Source organism: Struthio camelus, chromosome Z (genome assembly GCF_040807025.1).
Source record: "Struthio camelus isolate bStrCam1 chromosome Z, bStrCam1.hap1, whole genome shotgun sequence".
Taxonomy (NCBI): domain Eukaryota; kingdom Metazoa; phylum Chordata; class Aves; order Struthioniformes; family Struthionidae; genus Struthio; species Struthio camelus.
This window is the reverse complement of record NC_090982.1, coordinates 36436729-36459799: the sequence shown is the minus strand read 5'-3', so window position 1 is coordinate 36459799 and position 23071 is coordinate 36436729. Positions and strand designations below refer to the sequence as shown.

General features: G+C 36.3%; 1 protein-coding gene across 3 annotated transcripts in view; it reads left to right on the top strand.

The window, feature by feature from the left end:
- LOC104150309 (methylglutaconyl-CoA hydratase, mitochondrial) overlaps nucleotides 1-23071 on the top strand; it is a 113031-nt gene that overhangs the window by 48306 nt on the left and 41654 nt on the right. For 2 of the 3 annotated variants that reach the window (XM_068927302.1, XM_068927303.1), the window contains 2 exons: nucleotides 1091-1183; nucleotides 2174-2230. In XM_068927302.1, coding sequence (XP_068783403.1) covers nucleotides 1091-1183; nucleotides 2174-2230 — 150 coding nt within the window. Of the gene's footprint in view, nucleotides 1-1090; nucleotides 1184-2173; nucleotides 2231-6583; nucleotides 6695-8491; nucleotides 8801-23071 lie in introns of all 3 variants that reach the window. The other variant, XR_011137732.1, reaches the window with a different exon arrangement.

Sequence of the window (23071 nt, the reverse complement as noted above, 5' to 3'; positions counted from 1 at the left end):
TAGATTTTAAAAAGGGTGATCTTATTCTCTCTCACCTCATTTTCGTTTATGTTTTGGCAGCAGATTTTTCTTCTTTTTCAACTTCCAACTAAGACTGAATGAGCTGGTCATTGAATTCAAGTAGCTGAAACATTAAAGCGAAGAAAATATTTTCTTAACATCTGCAGAAAAAACTATTGCTGTCAAGAGCTGGTTTAACATTTCAACAAGCTGTATACCCAAGTGTTCAGCTAATGAATTTCAACAGTTCATTGCTTTTGACTGTCTTTGAAATTTTAGTAGCAAAAATATACTACTTGTGCATTTTTTTCAGCATAGTTTAAAATTAGCAATAACTTGTAGTAAATGTAATATTAAATATAGTTAAAGCTGTAAACATGCATTTATTTTTTGTGGGGAAAAACACATTTTTCATCATTCAACTACTTATAGTTGAATGCTTAATACTAGAATTCCTTGTGTCAGAACACTGATGATAAGTTAAAAATACATTGTCATGGTCACACAGGCCTCTGGAGACCATACTACCTGTCATGTACATGTGCAACATGGTTTTTTTTTTGTTAGTTTTGTTTTTTCAATGATTGAAGACTTTCCCACACTCTAGTCAGCTACTTATTAGCTGCTGCTTAATAGCAGAAAGGGACCATAGTGGTGCCCACAGGACATCTGGGAATATTAGCACTCAGAGCTTTCAGCTATGCCATCATCACAGTTGCTAATAATTATGAGAGAATGTCTGTTTTTCAGCTGGGGGCTGCCAAGTTTGTGTATGTGGCTCTTCAAATATTTGTATTTTATTCTTTGGAAACATCTGCAACGTGTGCTTTTGGAGTATCTCAGTCAATTTTTTGTCAAAACTTAGCAGAAGTTGAAGAAAAAGACTTGCAATGCAGTTTGACCTCAGAGTGATCGGAGGAGGGAGTCAACTTCTTGCCAAAGCGATGCTAAACAATGAGTTTTAAGATCTGTGTTGTTTCATAAAACTTTTTTCTCTAGTCTGAGTGCAATTTGAATGAAGTGTAATAAAAAATAATGTTCCAGACATGGTCTTTGTGAGGCAGGTGTTAATTGGTACTTTCTTTTTCAGCTAATCTTCCAGTACCTACTATTGCCGCAATAGATGGGACTGCGTTAGGTGGTGGCCTAGAACTTGCTTTAGCCTGTGACATAAGAGTGGCAGGTAAGTCTGGATCCTATTAATTGAACAAAGGATGTTTAGTGTTGCAGGATGCTTGACTAATCTTTGTCTTGGCAACAGTCTTATAAAACTGATTTTGTATTCTGAAGTTGTTTATGACCAATTATTTCTGAGAGATTTAGCAGAAACTTGACTGAAGTAATTGCTGATGTTTAATTTCATGCAACTTATCACTGATAGCTGGAATATTTTTGTTGTGTGTTTTATTTCGTTCTTAAGATCTTCACTTTATCACTAGCAATATTCCCAGAAGGGTTAGGTAGATACTTTGATATTTTACTTAATTATTAAAATATTCTCCTCATTTGGAGAGTTCTAGATGGACTATTTGTTTTTATGCAAACAGGTTGCGGGGGACAAGCAAAACTTGTTTGTGAGTTTATTATTAAACAGGCAATTAAGCTGTTATAAAAGTGACAACAACACATGAAAAGAAGAACCTTGACCTATCCAGCTGTCAGAACTGTAAAGCCATTTGTTGGAAAGTAAATGGAAACTTGGTCCTGAACAGTTGCCAGTAACTCATAGTATATAAAGCTGTTTGACCCTGAGGGAGTATTCAGTCAGCTAAAGAATTCATAATCATCAGAAACAGACACCGCCCCCTCCCCCCCCCCCCCCCCCCCCCCGATTTTAAGTTGTTAAATAATAACTTTTTTTCCTTTTAGTACTTTACGTTCTACAAATAAGTCTGTTTGCTCTACTTCGATCTAAGCTTACTTGCATCACCTATCATCCTATGTGAAAATTTATAAAGTATAGAACTTGCCTTGGTAGGACTAGTTGGGCCTTTTAATAAAGGCAGATAATTTGAGTCTATTTATAGATTCGTAAGCAAATACTTTTAAAGTAATTGTACTTTATGAAGCAAATGTAATAAATTAACACTCTTGTGGGCCTGCTGTTACATATTTCTGCAAGTTATTTCATACAGATCATGGTAAGAGCTCATATTTAAATTTTGGTTTTCAGCCTCGTCTGCTAAAATGGGCCTAGTTGAAACAAAGTTGGCAATCATTCCAGGTGCAGGTATGAGTGCTTTGCTTTTGTTACCGTAGATAATGAAATAACATGTGCTTTGGGTACTTTGATTTGGATTGTTGTTTATGAATTTCTGCATATTTTTGTATTTCCATTAAGGATCATTGTCATGTTTTTCAAAGCTTATTGCTCATATCACTTACGGAAAATTAATAATTTTTTTCCTTATTTTAAGCAAGCGGCACTTGCGTATTATGCTTTTAGTCCAAGTCTATATTGAGTCAGTCAGTATGGAGCGGTTTTGTAAATGAGATTTGATGTCTTGATCTCAAGTCTGAGTAACTTTGGTCAGACTAGGAAGAGAGGTAATATTAAATATCAGTATACAAAAATGGTAATTTAATTAATGATCCATCTTTGCATACCATCTGCTACTTTAGGTTGAAAATTCTGCTTTCATACTGCTTGTGAATTGGTTTTAAAAACTTTAAAAACAGAAACGATGATTGTGATTGAATCTTTTGTCTTATCAACATTTTTTGAGATTTTTGAGGTGCAAAAGCTCTTTTAATACCTTTCCTTATATGAAAGGCCAGTTGGCTTGCTTTTTCTGGATACAGGATGAGTGAAAGTTCTAAAAAGGCATGAATGATGTTTGATGAGGCCTCTGTGTTATGAAAGCGTTTGTTTTTGTTTTATGGATAGACCATTCTTATTTTAACTGAGGCATCTGCTTTTCTGGGGAAAGGGCAATGATTTGAAAAAATCCCCCCCTCTGCCCCTGAGCATTCACCATCATTTCTGTAAGTTCTAGGGGAACTTTATAATTTTTCTTTGTACCTAGTTTCTTTCTAATGAGTGGAAACTCTTGAAACACTAGGTCCAATTTTAATAGATACTGTTGTAGCTCATGTTGAAAGAAAAGTAAAAACTGTCATAATGGGAAGGCTAGTATGAACTCTGTGTAAGAAACAATCCTCTCCTGTCACTAATATAGACAATTATTGTACAATTTAAAATGCTCCATTATTATGGATATTATTGAGTTGTGATTTCTCTCCCAATATTTTCTCCCTGGCTCTTCTTTTTCTATGTATTCAAAGCTATGTTTTGCATAAGGATAACAATGAGTTCTAATGGCTGATCCCTTCTTAGCAGTGGATTAAGATGAATCATTTTGGTAATTTTAAAGATATATTTCCTTCTGGTGATGTTGTCATGAGATAATGTGCCTTGATGATAAGTCCTCGTGAAGAAATAGAAAGTGCTCTGTTTATTTTTGTCTTCTCTGTCCCCTTCTCTCTCCCTATATGAGAAATCCCACAGGATAATCGTACTGGAGGCGTACTCTCCAGTCCATGAAATTCAGTGTTCTCCAGATAGTCTCAATATTCTTCAACTTACTGAGATTGCCTCATTTTTCCTTGTCTTCAGTTATTTATAGATATATCAAACTACTTATGCTTTCATCTGAAATGCTAGGTGACTGACTCATAATGAGTTTCTTTGAAAGTTTCATTCAGAATGTTTTATTGCCTTCGGAAGACTGAGGTTTGAAATATGCATTTTTTTTTTTTCATCCTAAAATAATGCAGTGATTTTTTATCCACTGACTTTAAAAGCAAACAAATACAATGTTTTTGAGGATGCGTTTTTTCTTCAGCTTCTTGAAAATATGCCTCAGATATTACCGTGTTACAAGGCTTTTTAAACTTGCAAAGTTTAGATGTGTTCAGTAAAGAATTTTTCCACGTTCTTGCCAGCCCGTCGGAGGACTGTTTTTGCTGAATGTACTTGAGCTTATCACAACTTTTTCCTGATCAGCCTGCACTTGCACCTACCTCATTGAGCAGTGTGAGTGTTTCAGCCCTTTTCACCTACTGTGATCATACCTCATGTCTTCAGAAAGCAAAGAATGAGGGAAAGGATTGTGCATGTGTCATCTTGATAGAGCAGCCAAATGTGCGCAGTTGGACCCTAAGCCTGGCTTTCACAGGTGAATCAAATATATATGTATATTTTTATAACGCTTACTTCCATCTGCTCTGGGCCAAAGTAGGATTGGGCAGTGAAGTTGAAGAGAGAGCCATGAAGAGATCTCAGGAGCTTTCTGCTACCATCTTACGTATCTGAAACTCACTGACAAAATATATGCAGCTTCTTCTAAGCTGGTCCATGCAGAATAACAATCTATTTCTGGTGGGTGACAGAGTAGAATAAGCAACAGGAGTAGTATGTGACAGATCTAGAGATTTCAACTCTGGTGATAATTGATGTGGGTGTTTGAGGTCAAATGAAAAATTTCTTTTATTTTTTGTTTTGTTTTTTTTTTTAAAAGATGAGGAAATTGCACACGCAAAGCAACACTAAAAGAATGTTGCTAGAATTGAATAGTGGAGTATTGTATGTTCAGGGGAGATCAGCTGTGACGTTTCGGACCTTACTCTGCACAGTGTTGCATTCCATCCTATTTTGAAATGTGATCATGAAAAGACTAGACTAGATGCTGTCTAGTGACAAACCTAGTTTAATACAAAGTTCCCAGGTGCAAGAAATTTTGCTTCTGATTATGCCCCAAAGTACTGTAGCCTGCTGAAAGCTGAGGTTGAGCAGCAGTTAGTTAAATCCTGACTAATATTTGGAAATGAAGAGTTTTTCTGAGTCTGCTGAGGGTCTCAACCAAGGAGGCATTTGTGGAGTATGTTTGGTCTGTGCTAACAGGTTGAGTTTCCTCAGAAAATTCATGGTGACGAGCAGAGGAAAAGTAAACGGGGATGAGAGCAGGTCTTGCTTTTATACAATAGCTACATGCATAGACCAGCTGCCTAGGATGTGAGAGAGGAGCACTGGATCTCTTGCCTTTGGAAATTCGAATCTAGTTCTCTCTCCACTGTGGAAAAAAGCCTTAACTGCCAAACTGTGAGTTAAAGAAAGTAGAAAGGCTCTCCGTTTTTCCTGTTCAGTGAGTCCTGCTGTCCAGAAAGGAAGTGAGCATTTCGAGGACCAGAGGCACTGTGTAGCAAAGAGAACAGGGCTTGGTAACTTGGTGCTGGGGCGGTTACCTGCCAATAAATGTTAACGTTTTCTGTTTTCTGTTTCATTAGCCACCACCCCAAGTATATGTGTCAGACTATCCATTTGTTTGTTTTCTTCCCCATGAACTTTGGATCTATTGGGTAATTTTGGTCCAATTTGACTACAGGGCAGTGGTTTCAAAAAATAGGGAGTACCTAGAATTGTATCAGAAGTTCTCAGATGAAGGGAATAACCTTTATTGTTCTCACAGAGGAGAAGTTTCAGCATAAACTCACCTTTTATTGGACATGAAGGAATCCACACTGGAGGGACATATTATGGATGTTCTAGCTGTGGAAAACGCTTCAGTCAGAATGCTCATCTCACTGGAAGCAGGGAGTCTGTATGAGCCATGAATTCATGGGAAACCAGACATTAGGAATTCTACTGTTTATTGAGGAGACTTTTTTGGTTTCTTAATCCAAAAAAAGCCAAAAAGCCATTTGAATAACTTTCTGTATGACAGGGTAGTCTGTAAAGAACTCAGCTTCATGCAAGAAGAGTCTCTCTTACACAAAAATCATGTTCTTTCTCTTCACGCTGTGATTTCCCAAACTAAAGTAAAAAGAAAACAAACCTCTTACATTAACTAAATGTAGTTTCTACTGTCTCTTGACTTGCACAGGAGGTGTTTACAGTGATAAATTTCATCTTTGCTAGAAATTGTCTTTTAAAGCATATATCTTCCTTCCTCCACTTTGTGACTTTTTAAAGGTATCTGCATTCATAATTTATTTCTGCTGTTTATCTCTAGCCTCTCACTATGAATGTCATACTGGGCTTGCAATAGAGAAAGGATGCCTTGCTGGCATATTTGCTTTTAGTTAGTTAGTACCTTGTGTGGATACCACTCAATAATAGATGTGTTCTGAGGAGTTAAAAATGCTGCAAACAGCATACTTATGCTTCCTTGCTTTGTTAGTAGAATGAGGCACAGTTGGTTGGACAAAGAGAAATGTTCTGTGCTGGTAGGAAGTGGAGAAGGCAAGTATATTGCCCCCCGCCCCTTTTCGTTTTGTTTTATGCAGGTGCTTTTGGGAATTTTATGTATAGAGCTAAGCTATTGGTTTTCATCAACAATTATGTTTCCACATAAAATGGTAAAACAAAATGATGGAGGACGCAATTGAAATTAATAGATTGATGTCAGCAGATAATTTGACTCAGCTAGGTTAAAACTGTAGCTACCATCCTGCAAGCTTGCAACTTTCATACCTCTTTTTTGTTTTGTTTCTGAAGACACTTCAATTTGCAGGACTTCATTCAAGTCATGAAAATAAATTTTGTCGTTATTCTCTCCAGTAAAAAAATACTACTTTATTACAGAGCTGTCTCCACAAAGTCTTGAAGAACAACTCAGTCTCTCTAAAAATAAAATAAAAATCCAGCGCATAATCCACAGGAGAATGTTCTTCCTTGTCAAGTTTCAATTTAAAAGTATCCTTTACCCAGAAGCCTTTAAAAAAAAAAAAAAGTTTTAAAAAAAAATCTTTGTTAATGTGAATCAACTGTATCATCTTTTTATGTCTTAAAATTACTTTGGACACCTTTTTTCAGACGTGAAACTGAAGCTATGTTTTGTAGCATGCTGGACCTTTGCTTGTCTTCAAGATATATAGCAAGCATTTGTGTTCTCTTTCCACTTTGGTAATAGTATTATTTGATTCTTTTTCTAAATTTTAAAGTGTGTTTGGGGAAGTTGCGGTATTCGTGAACTATAAAAGTTGATGGAGGAACGCACTGAAAAGTTAATTTTCTTTGCATGGAAGAATGAGGGTAAGCGTGAAAACAGGTTTTAGATAATCATTCTGAATTTTCATTAACTCCTAAATTATTCTCTTTCACTTTTAAAAACAGAATAAAGGTCTCTATTAGAGGATTTATTTTAAAATAAAATTTAAAAAATTGGACAGAGATGTCAAGAGTATTTCCAGATGTGACAAACTCATACAGAATGTGATCTTGCTAACAGCAGGAGTTGTGCAGTTCAACCAAGTGTAAAGGTTAAATAAAATGTCAGACATTTCCAGTTGAAGTCTGACACACATTGCAATATATTGTTAGCTTTATATACTGCAGTTTCAACTGTAATAGGAATAATTGCATCTGACAAATATTGAAAAATTGAAGTGTCACCATTCATGGTAGTATCTGAAAGAGGACTTTTAAAAAAATCAATTGTAAATTTTCTGTCCTTAGGTGCTACTTGATAATACGTAATTACATAGATACTCAGAAAGAAAAGCTTATTTTCTGTAACTTTGCCTCTTACCTCTACACCCTTGCATCCCACCTGCCCTTTTGCTCTCACTGCCACCGGTTTTGTCCTCTCCTTTGCCTTTTCCCATGAACTCTTACTCTCTAATTCTTTTATATATATATATATATATATATATACATACAAAAAAAAGTCTCATTACCCAGAAATACCTATTGAGTCCTTTTTCCCTTTTAAAGTTTAACTCTTAGTCCTGCAACAACTTAAGTGACTGACTGGAGGAAGAAGAAGAGGAAGGGAAAAAAAAAAAAAAAAAGAAATGGTTAACTTGAAGAGTTTATCTCTTTTTCTCTTCAATTGGTCCATAAACTCTCCTGTGACTTCTCTTACTTCCCTTGCTTCCCTATCCCAATCTTACATCAGATTTTAGTATTGTAAATTCCTCAAAGTTAAACAAATGTTGGTAGAAGACAGCTTAAAATAAGCTACTGAATCAACATCTTCAGCATTTCATTATGCTATTCTTAAAAATGGATATATACTAGGGAACAAGCAAGAAGATACAGTTCTTTTTTTTTTTTAAAGAAGTATGAAAGACTTTAAAATTATTTTACTGAGATCTAAAAGTGTCTGCTGAGCGTTTACAGTCCTATTATGATTTGCTATAGTGAAAAAACGAAATTAGTTACTCTGTGAACATTTATCTGCTTTTTTTTCAGTCTGAAGTCTCGATAGCTTTATTTGCATCTTAATATTTTATAGTGTTTATTTCATGCATCGTGTTAAATAAATGGCCTCAAGTAAAAAATTGCTAATAGTGTAGAAAACAGATGTTTGAACATCTACTCTTTTCTCAAAGTAATTAAACAAAATATGTGGAATGTTATTAAAGGGAGGTAAATTAGTTCTGCCTCTGTAAGTTAGAGAGAATTGTGGTTCTTATGTTTCTTTTTTCTTAAATAAAAATAAGCTGATTTTCGTCAAATGACTCATTTTCTCCTTAGCTTTATGATCAGTTCTAATGATGATGATGTTGAGGCAGAATTTTAAAATGTCATGCAATACTTATACTGCAAATGCTCAATACATAAAACTAATGCTTTTCAAATTGTATTTACAGTCTACGTGTGTAAATACCACTACGTGCAAACTACTCTAATGTACTGCAGAAGCACAAAATTGGAGAACTCCATGTCGTCAGAACTATTCCCCATATTCACATGAAACATACAGGATTTATCTGTTACGGAGGAATCCACAGAGTAATCCGTGCTTTTCCCTTTACATCCTGGCCACAGAACACTTTCCAGAACAGTCTAAGAAATGTAAGATTTATAGCTCCCACACACAAAAAACACTTCCTTTTCCAGGAGGAAGTACAAGGTGTTATCAGGACTATCATCAATGTCTCAAGTGATTGCAATCATCTAGAATCTGTTATTTGAAATTTCAAGGTCAGTGTAAGGAAGTTGACCCTTTTTGACATTCCAGTGGTTCTTGCTAGCACAGATTTTTTACTGACCTACATTTGCAGATTGTCTTGTTGACAAACCAGAGTTAACAATCAGAAGGAACAAAACTGCTTTAGCCCCTTTCCCCCTGCCCCGAATATTGTATCTAGGTAAAGTTAGTCCTTTGATGCTGCAGAGGAAGGAGGAAATCAAATGAGCAAAAGAAATCCCCAGAAGCGAGGCTGGGCATTACGGTGAGAGAAGAGGAAGGGAATCTTCATGGCCCTGGAAGGCAAAGCCTGGAAGGCCTGAAGCAGGAGATGAATATCATTTCGATATGGAGAAACCAAAATCGGCTACAAACAATGATTAAATCTTCTTTAAAGCTTTCTCATGTCTTGGGGACATTAGCAACATTGTGCTTTATGTCGAAATTGTAGTTCTGGGTGCTGTTTTTATTAAAATCTAGGATTAAAATTTCATTCTTGGAACCTGAGCCAGTATCCAGACAACTGAATGTAGGCAGTGATACAGTTATCAATTGTTTTCCTCATTTTCATGGATATATTAGTAAATTTGATTTCAGTGATTTAAAAATTATATTGTGAAATTGATGGATTGCTCATTTTTGAAAGACAGTCAGAAATATGAATAAAAGTGACAGAAGGTTTGCTTTTTTCCGCCACCTCCTTAAATCATGCAGATTTAAGCCCCATTCAAGTTCTGTCTAAGTGAGCGTGGGTTGTACTATCACACTCGTATCTTTTTCAGACCACTTCTGTGACATTGGTAACTGAAGAGTGAAGCTTTGAAAAGAAAGCAAACCCAAACTTTGCATTTGCAATTCAATTTTATGACCATATATAGAACAGTATGGCACTGAATAGAAACTTCAGTTTAGGCAGAGCACGACCGCATGAATGGAATTCACAGTAGGTTTCATAGTGTAGGTGCAAAATAGGATAGATTTATTTGGGGTACTATAGTGAAAGGAAGATGGAGAGAATAAAGTTAAATGGAGAGAAGCATGATCTGAAATACTGCAAGGTAAAGATCCCTTTACTGTTCCAAAGCCCGTTAAAATTTAAAATGATCTTTATTTATGGTCTTGGCAAATGAGTTTCTGGTCAGTCATAAAGATCCAGTCATAAAGATGCAGAAGAGTCCATGAATGCCTTTGACGAAATGTTTTTCCCCTTGGGCAAAGTTTGGAATTTGTTTAAAGAGTTGTAAGAAGCCAAATGGTTGAGTACTTTGTAAAGGAACGCCCTTTCCACCTCTGAATACGTCCTGAAACGACCACCCTTCTATCTGGAGGGCTATTATCCACTCTAAGTCAATTATAAAAATTTCCGAATGCACACTTCAGTGTGCAATTTCTGTAATATTTTCTTTTATTTTCTCTTTTTTAAGCTGGCATGAAAATTAAAGGAAACTGGATAATAAGTGATGTTTCTAGGGAATGGTGGGGGCATAGATGAAAATGAAAAGTTGCTATATATAGAAGATACAATTGTATAAAGTCATTTATTGTTCAGAATCAACTTACTGAACAGTTATGTTTTGAAAATAAGTAGTAGGCCAATGAAACTCAGTATCTAATAATGGCCTGCAACTTCACTTTTGTGATCTTACTGGCAAAGTAATACAATTTGTCTTTTACTAACAGAATCTATCAGAAACGTCTTTATTATTAACTATACGTTCTCTGTGTATGAAAACAATACTGGGAAGGGGAAGACAGGAAACTGAAGGGAGGAGGGAAGAAGATTGCTCATGCCACATAGGCTGTCTTGGATATTTTAGATGCTATGCGTAACAGCTATTTCACTTTGCTTGCACAGGAAGCATAAACTCCATATTTTAGTTCTTTGATTTGTTCCTAAATAAGATGGTTAAAGAAGGTGATATAAACATTCCTTGTAGTGTTAAGAAACTTGTTAATCTGCATGGTGATAGACCCAATATAATATGAAGTGAGGAGATGCATAACGTATGTAGCTCATCATATTATATATCTAATGAAAGATCTTCAGGAATTTAGAAACAATGACCACATCTGTTTTTCCGCTCCAGAAACTGGGATTAAAAGTTTATACAGAAGGCCTGTATGATTCTCGCAGGTGAGGAAAGCAACATTCAGATATAGGAATCAAGTGCCTCATAGGCTACTCTGTAAGTTGTTGTCAAGTGATTCTGCTTCTGCACCTCCCCTCCCTTTTGTTTTGTATTTGTATTTTATTTATTTTTCTAATCTACAGTTTGGCAGACTGGCTGTGATACTGCCACAGTGTGTGCATACATTTGGGATGGGGACTGCAAAAAAACTCTCAAGTCTGTACAGAGAGGTTGTGCAAACCTTACAGCTTTATAGCAGGGACAGAAGAGGAAAAAGAGAATTAAGATGTACACATTGATTAGGAGGAACAAGACAGGTTTGAAATACAAACCTGAGCTCTTAATAACTCTTGACAGATAAGGAAAAAGAAACAGAATGCTGAAACTTTCCTATTGATTCTCTTACAATAGTTTATTAAGAAGAAAATCATTATGGGTTTTAGAGGCATATGGATCTCTCTAGGTTTTTGTGTTCTGTTTTGGTTTTGCCATATATTCCTACAGCATTTTTCAAACTTAAGTGATGGGTATGTCCTTCCAAAACTTAGGTACAAGTCTTGATGTCATTGTTGGGTAAAAGCTTTCACTGACAATCAGAACATGTCTCAGTAAGGACTACCAAAACTATGATTAACTTTTAGGATTTGATCTAGTAGTAATGAATTCAGAAGGAGTGAATCTGGAGGAAGAGGAGAAAGCCCAACATTCTGTGGAGGCATGAATGGACAGTAAGTTTGTGTTTTAAATTTTAGATCTGTTGAAAAAGTCTTTGCACAAATGACCCTTACTGCACGTAGTACGTAGTTAGGAGTTGCAGTTTAGTCATTGACATATCTAAATAAGGACATCTTGATTAAACAGGGTTTGCTGGGTTGTGCTGCCTGGTGTTACCTGTTTGAAATTAGTGCCTTGCATTACTTATGTTATTTTGGTTTGATTCATAAAAGAAAGTTGTGGGATTTTTGGCTGTGGAAGAGTAGTCTTTATACAGTATTTCAGTTTACCTTCTGTACTTGTTGTTGATGAATGTAAAGCAATTTGCAGAAGGCAATGGATTTCAGCTAGATGAAATAAAAATAGAAGATGAAATATTTTCTGCTCTGTATTGTTATTAAGATTTATCAGTATGTCCTTCTCTTGGTATAGCTGTTTCTGGAGGTGAAGGAGTGGGGATGGGGTTCTGAAGTACCTGCTGGAAGTATATGAATATGATATAGTATAGATACAACAACGCTTGGTAAGTTCCTAAAAATTATGTCGACAGCTGTGGAGCTCGTTCATACTCCATGTGTTTTTTGAAGAGAAGCCAAGGAATTTTTAATCAAGGAAGATTACTGAGCAGATTACTGTGTGCCGAATATTTAAAAATAGACTTACTTTTATTAGTAAAAACTATTTGTTTAAGCATGAAGTGTTACATTTTTCACTGAAAATGCAAAAGCTGTTTTGATTTAAAACAGTATTAAAGTATTACGAATGAGATGGAAAGAGATAATGAGATAGAAGATAATATTTATTCTTCTCTAATGGGAGTGCTCTATAGGAATGTCAGTATGAGAAATGTAAGTGCATTTTAACTTTAAAATCTGTGGGATCTCAAAGACTGGCTTTTTTGGGGGAGAGGGGCTTTTCATTGAACATAGAATGGTAAACGTATGATATAAAGGAAATTCTGTATGGAATGTTTTCATCTCTGTGAAGTTATTTTGGTAATCTGCTCTCATAGGACCAATTGCTATTCCTTTCCCACCCTAATGAAACTAGGTCACTAGTTGTTGGCGCTCATCCAAGTGGTGAGATTTATTTGGTGTTCAAGCGCACTGTCTAGAAATAGTGATGCAATGTCAGCAAGGCCACTTTTCATTTCATGAACATAATTTCCAGTGCCCTGGAATTAATTTATTCACTGACCTGTTAATAACTGCAATTCGTCACTGGCTTACAGAGGCAGAGGAAGTGTCTGGAAATAGTCATGGTCACCCTACTAGGTGATTAGTTACAGGATTTCTGTGCAGCGTAGCGTTTTTGGTTTTGATCATGTTAAAGAGTCTGGCTGCTAATGAAAACCAACCAGCTACTTAATCAACAGAAAAATAGTTGTAATTAGTAAATATTGGAGAGACAGAGAGAGAGAACTGATTTGCAGTGGTAGCTTTGTGTCACATTATACTGTAATATATGAGAAACATTCTGATTATCTTTGAAAAAATATAGGCATACGTAGCTGATATGTCATTATTTGAAAAGCCTCTTTTTTAAAAGCATATTATGACAATACTGTTGTACTTACTAAATAAAAGCATAACCATTTGAATTTCCTGGTGTCCCAAAACTTTTTTTTTTTTTTTTTTTTTTTACAATTTTTATTAAAATCAGGACTGTCTTTGGCCACAGGCAAAGCCGGCAGTCGTTTGAGGCAGTAGATTGCTCTGGATAGCAAAATAGCTATTATCCTTCTTATACTTCGCATGTGCCAGAGCCCTAGAGAATCAGGCTTGCTGCTGCTGCAGGGGGCAGAAGGCAAGTCTTATTGTGCAGGTTCATAGTTGGCTATTCCCAGCCGTGCTGCTGCCACTAATCCCATGTTTCTGTTTCTAAGATCGAGAAGCAACGAATCCGAGTCTGGCGGGATCTCCACCTAGTTCTTCATCCTCACTCTGTGCTTTCCTCCTTACATCAAGTCTGCATGTTTCTTCTTTTGCCTTTTACCATTTCCCGTGGTACGGACTGCACCGCGTCCATGTAATCCTGCCCTCTCCTCCTCTGGCTAGAAAAATTAAGTTTTGCTTCCAGCAGTAAGCTCTCTCGGATTAAAGTATCAGGCACCATCACTGTGTGTAGTAAAGCCCCCTCTTGGGTATACATGGGAAAAGGCTATTCTACAACTTCTACAAAACCAATCTCTGGGCACTGATTAAAGCTTAGGGTTTTTGTTTTTGTTTTCTAATTTCATGGAGTTTGGGGCTTCTGAGTTTAGGTTTTTCAAGTGATTATTAAGAGTATGTTAAAATTTTCTGATGTTGGTACTTTCAGCAGAACGCAATGCTGATCTGCTCTGGCTCCCATTGCAATCATGGGAAGAAGTGCCACTTTTTTTTTTGTCTCTTATTTTATGATGTGTGACGTTTTTCTTGAAGTGATAGTTTGGGAAAGACAACTTGGGGCCTTGGCTTTCATGGCAGAGCAACAATAGTTTAAAACATGTCCTGTCTTCCTAATGGTTCAGAAAGTAGGACTAAATGAATGGGTGCGTTTATTTCTTCATCTGATTATTTGGGAGTGTTACTTCAAATTTTCCAATATATGAGAGTGGGAAAACACTAGAAATCTCTTCAATGGGAGTAGGTAGGTTGAAACTGAATATTTCTGAAAATTCCAGCTTTGTACAGTGTATCTGAACTCTTTACAAGGACCCAAACACTGCAGTGGGATGAAGTTGTGATGTCCCTGGAAATACGAGCTTACTTGTTTTAGTGTTAGAAAGGAATATCTGAAATTCAGCTCTAAGGCTTCCCTGCTCCCTCCCTCCCTCCCCCCTCCAGGTTTAAAGTTTAAAAGAAAAGGAACGTATTGAATCCAAAAAGACGAAATAGGACAGAAAATAGCAGCCATCTCATAGAATCTTGTAAAAAACCTGGATTTTCTAAGAGCGTATGTATAAAGTGCATTAGCTACTGCATGCTCCTCTCTTTAGTGATCTTTGTCATAGGGTGGAAAAACTGCTAGCAATATGCCCCATATGCCAGCTAGTGAATCTGACTGCTTTGTATAAGATCCAGTACTTCAGTGTATGGAGTGCTAGCAGATTTTCATGACTTGGCCAGTTGCATCTTTTGATGTCTTTTTTGTTTTCAGATTCTTTCAAGTGACACAGTAAATTAAGCTGCTCTCTGTTCACTGCATCTGCTAACTGTCCTCCAAAGTCTTTGTAATAAGCAAAGAGACTAAAGACAAACTAAATTACTGGTGAGTCATTTCTGATATGTGATAAAGTTGAAAACCAAAAAAAGGGATGAACAATGTAAAAACAAAATTTTGATCTAGTAAATTACATAGAAGCAGAACATAATTATTTAGTTATTTATGCCAGGCAAAGCAAGGGAAACTAATCTGGATACGTCTTCCAGTGGTTCAGACGCATGGGTGTTTTTCTTTAAAACAAGCTGCTGAAGTCCTTTTGGTTTATTCATTTTTAAATTACTTAAGAGGAAATCCCATTAATATTTTATAGTGTTCTTATGTTGTTCTATTATTAGTGCATAGTGTGGTCATGATTCAAATGTATTTCTTTGTCCCATTTTTATGTTTCAGCGTGACATAAAGCAATATGTTAATGTTTAGTGGCTTTCTAAACTCATGGTTGTTTTGGAGCGTTGGAACTGACATATTTGTAAAATCCCTCAGCCTGAATCCCTAGTTCACCTATACTGTAGGAAGCATAGACTGGAGCAGTTCAGTCCTTCTAAACATTCATGTGAATAATGTCATTCTTGAAAATTTCAGTATTCTGAGGTTTTTTGGTTTTGGGGTTTGTTTTTTGGCATTACTATAGCAATTTTTGCGTCTTGCTCAATTTAACATCTGCTTTATTGACTCTTTCAAATGAATTTCTATGGCACTTTTGTGAAAAGGTTTACACCTACCAAGACCATAAGCTAAATGCAGTTTTCCTCTTCTGTCATGATGTCATTTTTTCCCTTTCTTTTTGCTGGGGAAGGTGCTTTGAAAAATAGCTGTCTTGGCTATCTGTCTTCTTGGAAGGCGTCAGCAGGTGCTATTTCTCTCAGCAGAGCTAGAATAAAAGTGGGTCTTGTAGAAAGTAGGTAGAGGATAACCAATTAAAAATCTTGAAAGCATTCGTAGCTTTGAACTTCTTTTATATGGAAGTTTTACTGTACTCTGCAGAACTTTACACGTCTCACCTCCAAACCATCAAGCCTCTTTCAGGTTCCTCAGTCTCAAATACAGCTGAAATTGAAGTAAAATTGCATGTCTGCTAAACAGAAGGGAAAAGAAAACCTCTGTCATGTAGCTTCTACTGGCATTCATGAATGGGTGGGGTGTTAGACAGTTATTAGCTGAGTCAGATGAAAAATTTTCATAGTAAGTTGCAGTGTACAGACAGACTTCCCCACTTTCTTTTGTTACTGCAGTATGAGCCGCAGTGTAACAACAAACATGGGAGGAGTTGCCGTCCTCTTAGACAGGTTAGCAAAGGGTAGCAATTTTAAGCGGAGGCTTTAATCAGAAAGTTAATCTTTTCTGCACACTCTCTACTGCCCACTTTTTGGAAGAGCTGTAGAGCTGCATCACACCCACGTTCAAACACAGAGCAGCCTGTAATCCAGCCTCTTTCAGTGTACTCTTGCAAACTAGTAGGACAATTCAGAAGTCCCCCAGATATCTGGATGCTGGATATTCACCTTAACTGTCAAGAAAGAGCCACAGAGTAGTACCAGGACACAAGTATTTCCAAGTTGTCATAGCTTGAAGTCAGAGCCATCTCTTGTCTTCAGACAGTTCCCAGAAGGCTATTCTAGCAGGCAGAAGGCAGCAGGTGGGATTCGGCCCCTTAAACACGGGAGTCCCCTGCCCCAGTCTCTGGCTGGGGCTCCACAAGGACACTGGTCTTCTGCTGGTTATGGTTTGTCTCTCTCCATGCAGGAGTTGTAGATACCCTATGGTGTCTAAAATGCACTTGATACCTAAGTTTTGGCAGCTGACACCCATGCATAATGTCGGTGTTAAGAGGCTTTAAGTCCAGAGAAGCTTTTAAGGACAAGTTTGTAAAAGAACATAAGTGTAGTACAAGTGTCTGTCGTTATATTCTTTCAGATGGAGCTGTCTACTTTTTTATTTGAAATTGATTTTTTTAAAATCAGAAATGACAGGCAATTTATAATTATATGCATGTAATTTGCGCTGGTAACAAACTCATGCAGTTGCAATGATTGTGTACAGAGATAGCAAATGATTATGTTGTCATTTGTGTAGGCGCTACCAAAACTTCGCGCGCTATCCAAATAAAAGGAAGCATTGTGATAAAAATTAAATGTACAGAGTTACAGCATAGCTTTGTATATAACCATGTTATGTATTGCAAAGAAAATCTGAGAGTAAAAAAACCTGTGCTTCAGAAATAAAATGTGGCAGATGTGAGTTGTATGGGCTTAGCCAGTAATTTCCATTGATTTTTGTTGTATAAAAGCTCACATCAAAGATTTATGATTTGTGAAAGAGTTGTCTAATCATAAAATCAAAGTGAACGTATGCATTCTTATTCTTATCCTTTGAATATAAACTTTGCTTTCCAGTTCAGTCTTCATTGTACACAAAATAAAAAAAATCAAAGAAAAGACAAGACTTAAGATAGGACTGACTGGCTCTCTGTGTGGAAGGAGAAGTCCGGTAATTAGAAGACCAAATGCCGTTTGCTATAATAATTCTGTGTGAAAAGTAGCTGGTAGCTACTGGTCTTCGACTGACATTTCCTGAAGTTTGATGCTGAACCTCATGCACTAGTTGCCAACAGATTCGCAATGCATCACGTGGCTTGCAGGTTAAGTTTACTGACATTGAGTGAATTAACAAACACTTTTAAACCAAATGTGTTGGGCCTAATACATGCAGTCAGTCCTTAGAGGATTGGGCCCCTAGTGGTGAAAGTTTTCTCACTGCTTTTCCAAGATTTCTTCTTAGAGGCAGAAACAGAGTGAGTGAATTTCATTATTTTAGTTGTTCATAAGGTGGTTACGTCCAGTTAGGTTTTTAGCTACTGTGGGTGAGCAGAAGGCCTCATGCTAAGCATTTGCAAATACCAAGTGCCTTCTGGATGTTGTCTGTTCAACAGAATAGTAGGTCTCCCAGGGCATAGCACTCTGACCCTAAAAAAGCTTCTCTGCCTTCAATCTTGAGAAATAGATATGAAGAAAGTAAAACTGGGTGTATGAAAATTAGTAGTATATGCAGCATAGAAAGCAACTATTGTTATCTTTGCATTTTGGTCATAGGGAGAGAGAAAAAAAAAAAAAGCCCCTGTGAATTAAGAAACACTCATGTAGTCTTGGAAATATCAAAGGTCCAAATAGCGTAGAAGACTGGCGGGAGGATTTAACAGGCTTCTGCTGTGAGCTCCTGACACTTCTCCATTTTAAAGTGAGTCAAGACGCAAGTGAATTCCTTGAACATTCTCCAGGAGATTCACCCTGAATGAGAGCATGGAGTGTAGCATATTGCAACTGTGGATTTTCTGATTTCCTCACATTCCCTGCAATACACATGTAATGTCCCTAGGCAAGAGTGTTTCTTCTGTTCCTGATGAGATGACTCTTTACTTTTGCCTTTACTATAATCTTTACTTCTGCCATACCTTTCTTATCCCAACCCCAAATTCAGTTTGGTGTGCTTGAATGTCCTCAAAGACAACATTTTATGTTCTTTATCTACCTCTTATCAAGTAGGTGGAACCAGTGATGATCACAGCGATTCTTTATTGTTTTCTCTTCATAAAAGAAATAGAAAAATATGTATGTTACAAAAAAAAAATCTGTGGAAGGAATGTTTCTCACTTGAAGAAATCTTTCTTTTTCTGGTGGGCAGAATAAAATCATTTTTAGACTTTTATCTGTTTCAGATCTGCCACGTGGTGTATGTTCCTAGAGGTTTGTTTATGTGGCCATACGCAAGTACTGGTATAACATAAAGAAATGTTGTATGTGTATGTGAGTCTAAATTGGGTTTGTTTGTTCTCTCGTCCCCCCTCCCCCGGCATAGAAAAAGGAAGTTGTACTTTAAGAGTAGACCAACCAAACGACAGCTATTGAGGTAGATCCGGCCAATGGAAAAATTGTTGAGTTTCCTAAAAACACAGTTTGTAGAAAAACAGCGTGAGACTGGAATGACATTTTGTTCTAATTTGTTATCTTTCTCATTCCCTTGTTTCCTGATGTCATAGGACTTCAGTTTATAGCTTCTGACAAAACCTCTACTTCACAAGTTTCATTACACGTATGAGTTGTAATTTATTCTTTTAAAGAAAGATCTGTGATTTCTCCCTTACTCTGCTTGCTACCAGTGTTGCTGTTAGTAAGCTCACTTTCATATTCTTTTATTGATGATAGCAGACTCAGTTCAGAACTTCAGCTGTAATCCTGCTCAACCAAGCTTAAGATTGTAAGATAAGTGTGCAGTTACTGGGTTTTTCTGAGGTTCTCATACCAGCAAGCCAGCCTGACTAAACCAAGAAAGAAGTAGCATTCTCTCTCCAAAAAAGTGTAGAATTGTAGTGGAGTGATAGTACTGCTGTGGTTAAGATTAAGTTACCTGTTTAATGGCGTTTTTTTTTACGTGGCATAAAAGCAACATGTATTCTGAACTTATTTTACAGGCTATCATTTTTTATTGAAAATGCGATTATGTTGAATAGGCATATTTAGGGAGGAAGGGTTTCACAGGATACAGTGACTTTTGGCCCAGGGGATGGGGAGACAGGAGAGGGAAAAGGAACCAAAAGATGTGATTAGTACCATATCCAGTTCTGATCTGGGTATATGTGGATGTGTATATAGGGATCAAGCTGTTTCAGTAATTAATCTTCAAAGTATAACACCAAAGTGAGCAGAGATTTAGGTAATGCTAAGGAGCATTTTGAGATTGATAGTGTATTTCTGAGCGATATTTTATGTATATGATTTGAGGGACTGCTGGTCAGAATTGAGCATTGTTGTACTTGTAGCATGTCTGACTTTGGTGACTGGGTAGCATTGGGCTGTTTTGTTCTAGCTTTTGAATGTAAATAACGACCAAACCCTGAATAGGACTGCTCCCAGCAATCTTCTGCGTATGGCCAGTTTCTTAAATGGCAAGTAATGTTTCTACTGATGTCAAGAATATGTAGAATGGTCTCGTCTCGACTAGAAGGTTGCTTTCTGAAAGAAACATGAAGAGATTTGCTTTGTTTAGAGATACAGAAAAAGATTTGGGGGCTTTTTTTTTTTTTTTCTGTTTATTCTTGTCATGACGGCAATATACCCGTGGCAGGGTTTTCGTTGTTCTTTGAAGCAGACCACAGACGGAGGTAAGGTTGTGCACTGGCTGAATAAACGTAGCTGGAGTTCATCCCGAAAGGCCTAAACAAGCAGATGTGAAGAAAAACTAAGCAAGAGGTACAGCCTCGTCTGTGCAAAATGGAGTTGTGTTCTTTCATTTATATCCACATATAAATGGATATATAAATCTGTCAGGGACACTGTTACTATTAGGATTTTGCATAAATGCATCAATAAGCGCTTAGCTTTAGGAGAAGTGCAGAAGTGAAGTCATGGACCTGTTATTTCTTTGGGTGATTATGTGGGTTGTTACCACAGAGGGAAATGAATGCTTATTATTGTGATAAGAATTTCTAGTATTCTTACAGCATCTTTCTCAGATTACAGTTTCATGAAAGAGTATATGTAAATAATATTTTACAGGGATTCTTTTATCCGACAGATCAATAGATTGCAAGGTATGGTACTAATGATATATTTTTGGTAGATTAGCTAATGAGGCCATCAGATGCAGGCCAAACGTATAGTCTAGCTTGGCTGACTCTACCTGACCAAACATGGCTTTTGACTTTTATTGAAAGTATGGTCTGGTAGTTTCCTCTACTGTATACTCTTTACGGTCCCTCTCATCTACAAAACAGAATATTGTGATATCTACCAAAATGGAAGTTATTTCTGGAGAAGAGAAGTTGAGAGATGAAGTTGATGAGATGTGCACATTTAAAAAGTTTTCAATTTTCTGAAGTGTTGCTGCTTTTATTTTTGCTTCCTGTAATTTCCTGATATTTAGAAATTTAACTATAGGTAAATGTAATGTCTTGGAAGGATGCAAGCCACTGAGAAGTCAACTTTAACTATGTATAATGACATCTTTTTGGAATAAATATGGAATTTGACAGCTGAGTTGTATCGTTAAAGAATTTGAACATTTGTTTTGCATAAAAGATGCAATTGATTTTTTTTTTTTTAACCTGCAGATATATGTAAAGTACAATAAGAGTAAGGATATTGCTGCCTATTTTGCAAATAGAAAATAACCCAAAACTGATCTGTGCTACTGCAGAAGTGGGACTTTGGGACATAAACTATCTGCAGTGCAGCTCGTCTGTGTCTGTCTGATTAAAGTAAATTATATCAATCACTTGGGTGGCAATGTAGAAATATGGAAGTGGTGTAATAGTAGTAATCATTTCCATAATGAAAAAGTCAGCTTTAAGAATGTGTGTAGGAGGAAAATGTTTTCCAAGAACTAACTACATTTGAATATCATTTCATCTAAATAGAACACACCTCCATATGACTGATATTTTCATTTTTAGTAATCATTGACATTCTTTGTCAGAAGTTGCTCGTGATTGTCTGTTTTGAAAACTTGCCTGCTAAGTTTTATCTCTATAAACAAAAATAACTGGTTAAAAGTAATAGGTATGATTCTGCTTTTCAGTCTGTCCTATGATGAGTCAAATACTTCCATTGCTTGGTTGCCGGTCATTGTCATGGTCAGTCTGAGGATTCTATCTCATTTTTCACTGTCATTTACTAATCTCTTTTCTGGAAGGAAAGGGCTAATTTGCACATTTCTTTGCTACAAAATTTAAATTTAATTTAATATAGTCAATTTAATGTAGTCATTTAACTTGAAAAGCAAAAACTTAAAATTTACTACTTTTTAAACACAAGTCAGAGTTAAGCAAGCTACTTATTTCTACAAATCACTTTAAGGTATTGAGGGATTTTTTTTTTTAATGACCCATTTATTATGTTAAAGGCCGAATAATTTGAAAGAGGTACAAACCTCTGTACTTCAAGTGAGTCGATCTTTTACAGTAGGGAGTTAAGGAAAGTCCAGATTAATTCAACAATTTAATCGTACTTTGCGCATCTTTTGCGGGGAAATCAGACAGTGAATATGAGGCGAGGCAGAATCTACTTGATATAGTTGGTAAACTTTATGTAGCATTCGTACAAGAACTATTTCATAATGCTCTGTCAGAGTACCTATAGTTGAAGAGGACAGAAGCAGAAAGTAGCCAATGATATAATAAATCAGTTTAAAAATCCTCCACCTTGGGAAAGGGCAGCAGCTTGCTGGAGGTTCTTTGCCTATATAATTATTCTAGCTCATATTTACAATATTCAAAATAGATAACAGAAGTATATTTTCAGTCTTCCACTTTCAGTCTTATTTTTTCTTAGAGAGCGGACATATACTAAGTTTGCTTATAATTTGTCAATACAACTTCACAGATAAGATAATCAAGGATAAATGTCCTGAATATCAAGTCTGTATTGTGTATCTGTGATCTGTATCATGTAAACTGATTGCTTGAACTTGCTCTAAGACAATAGGCAGATGTGAGTGATTCCAGATAATTAGAGTGGAATTTCACACAGCCAAGGGCATTTCCATGCACTTGGAAATAAGATTTAATGAACTACATAACCTAGGTGAAATTCATAGAAGCTGATACGGTACTTGTGATGGTGAATGCTTTCTTCGCTCTACACAAATTTAGACTTGTAAGGTAACTGTTTTAGTAAAGAGTATGCATAATATTATGTTCAAGCAAAATCATGTTAGTACTATGATATATATATTTTGTCTACTGTAACTTGAAATGTTCTCTAATGGAAGATGCATAACTCTTTTCACAGACTATCACTTGCTATTCTTGCTCTTTTGAAATGCTTTAAGCAGAGACAATGGACAGTACTTCAGTGAATGCTTGGTGAAAGTATAAAAGATGTAAAATTGCACAAGCTATATAAAGACATTTTATGCAGAAGAGAAAACATAATATATTGGAATTTTGTTAAGATAATACTCACTTTGAAGGGCAAAAAACAACTGTAGTTTGTTGTAAAATCTTAGATATTTTTCTCTGATATGTAAAAGTTTTAAAAATGGCTCATTTCAAATGCCTTTGGGTAGGTCATGCTTTTACTTCTGACTTATACTTGGTGTTTTGCAGTAGCTTAT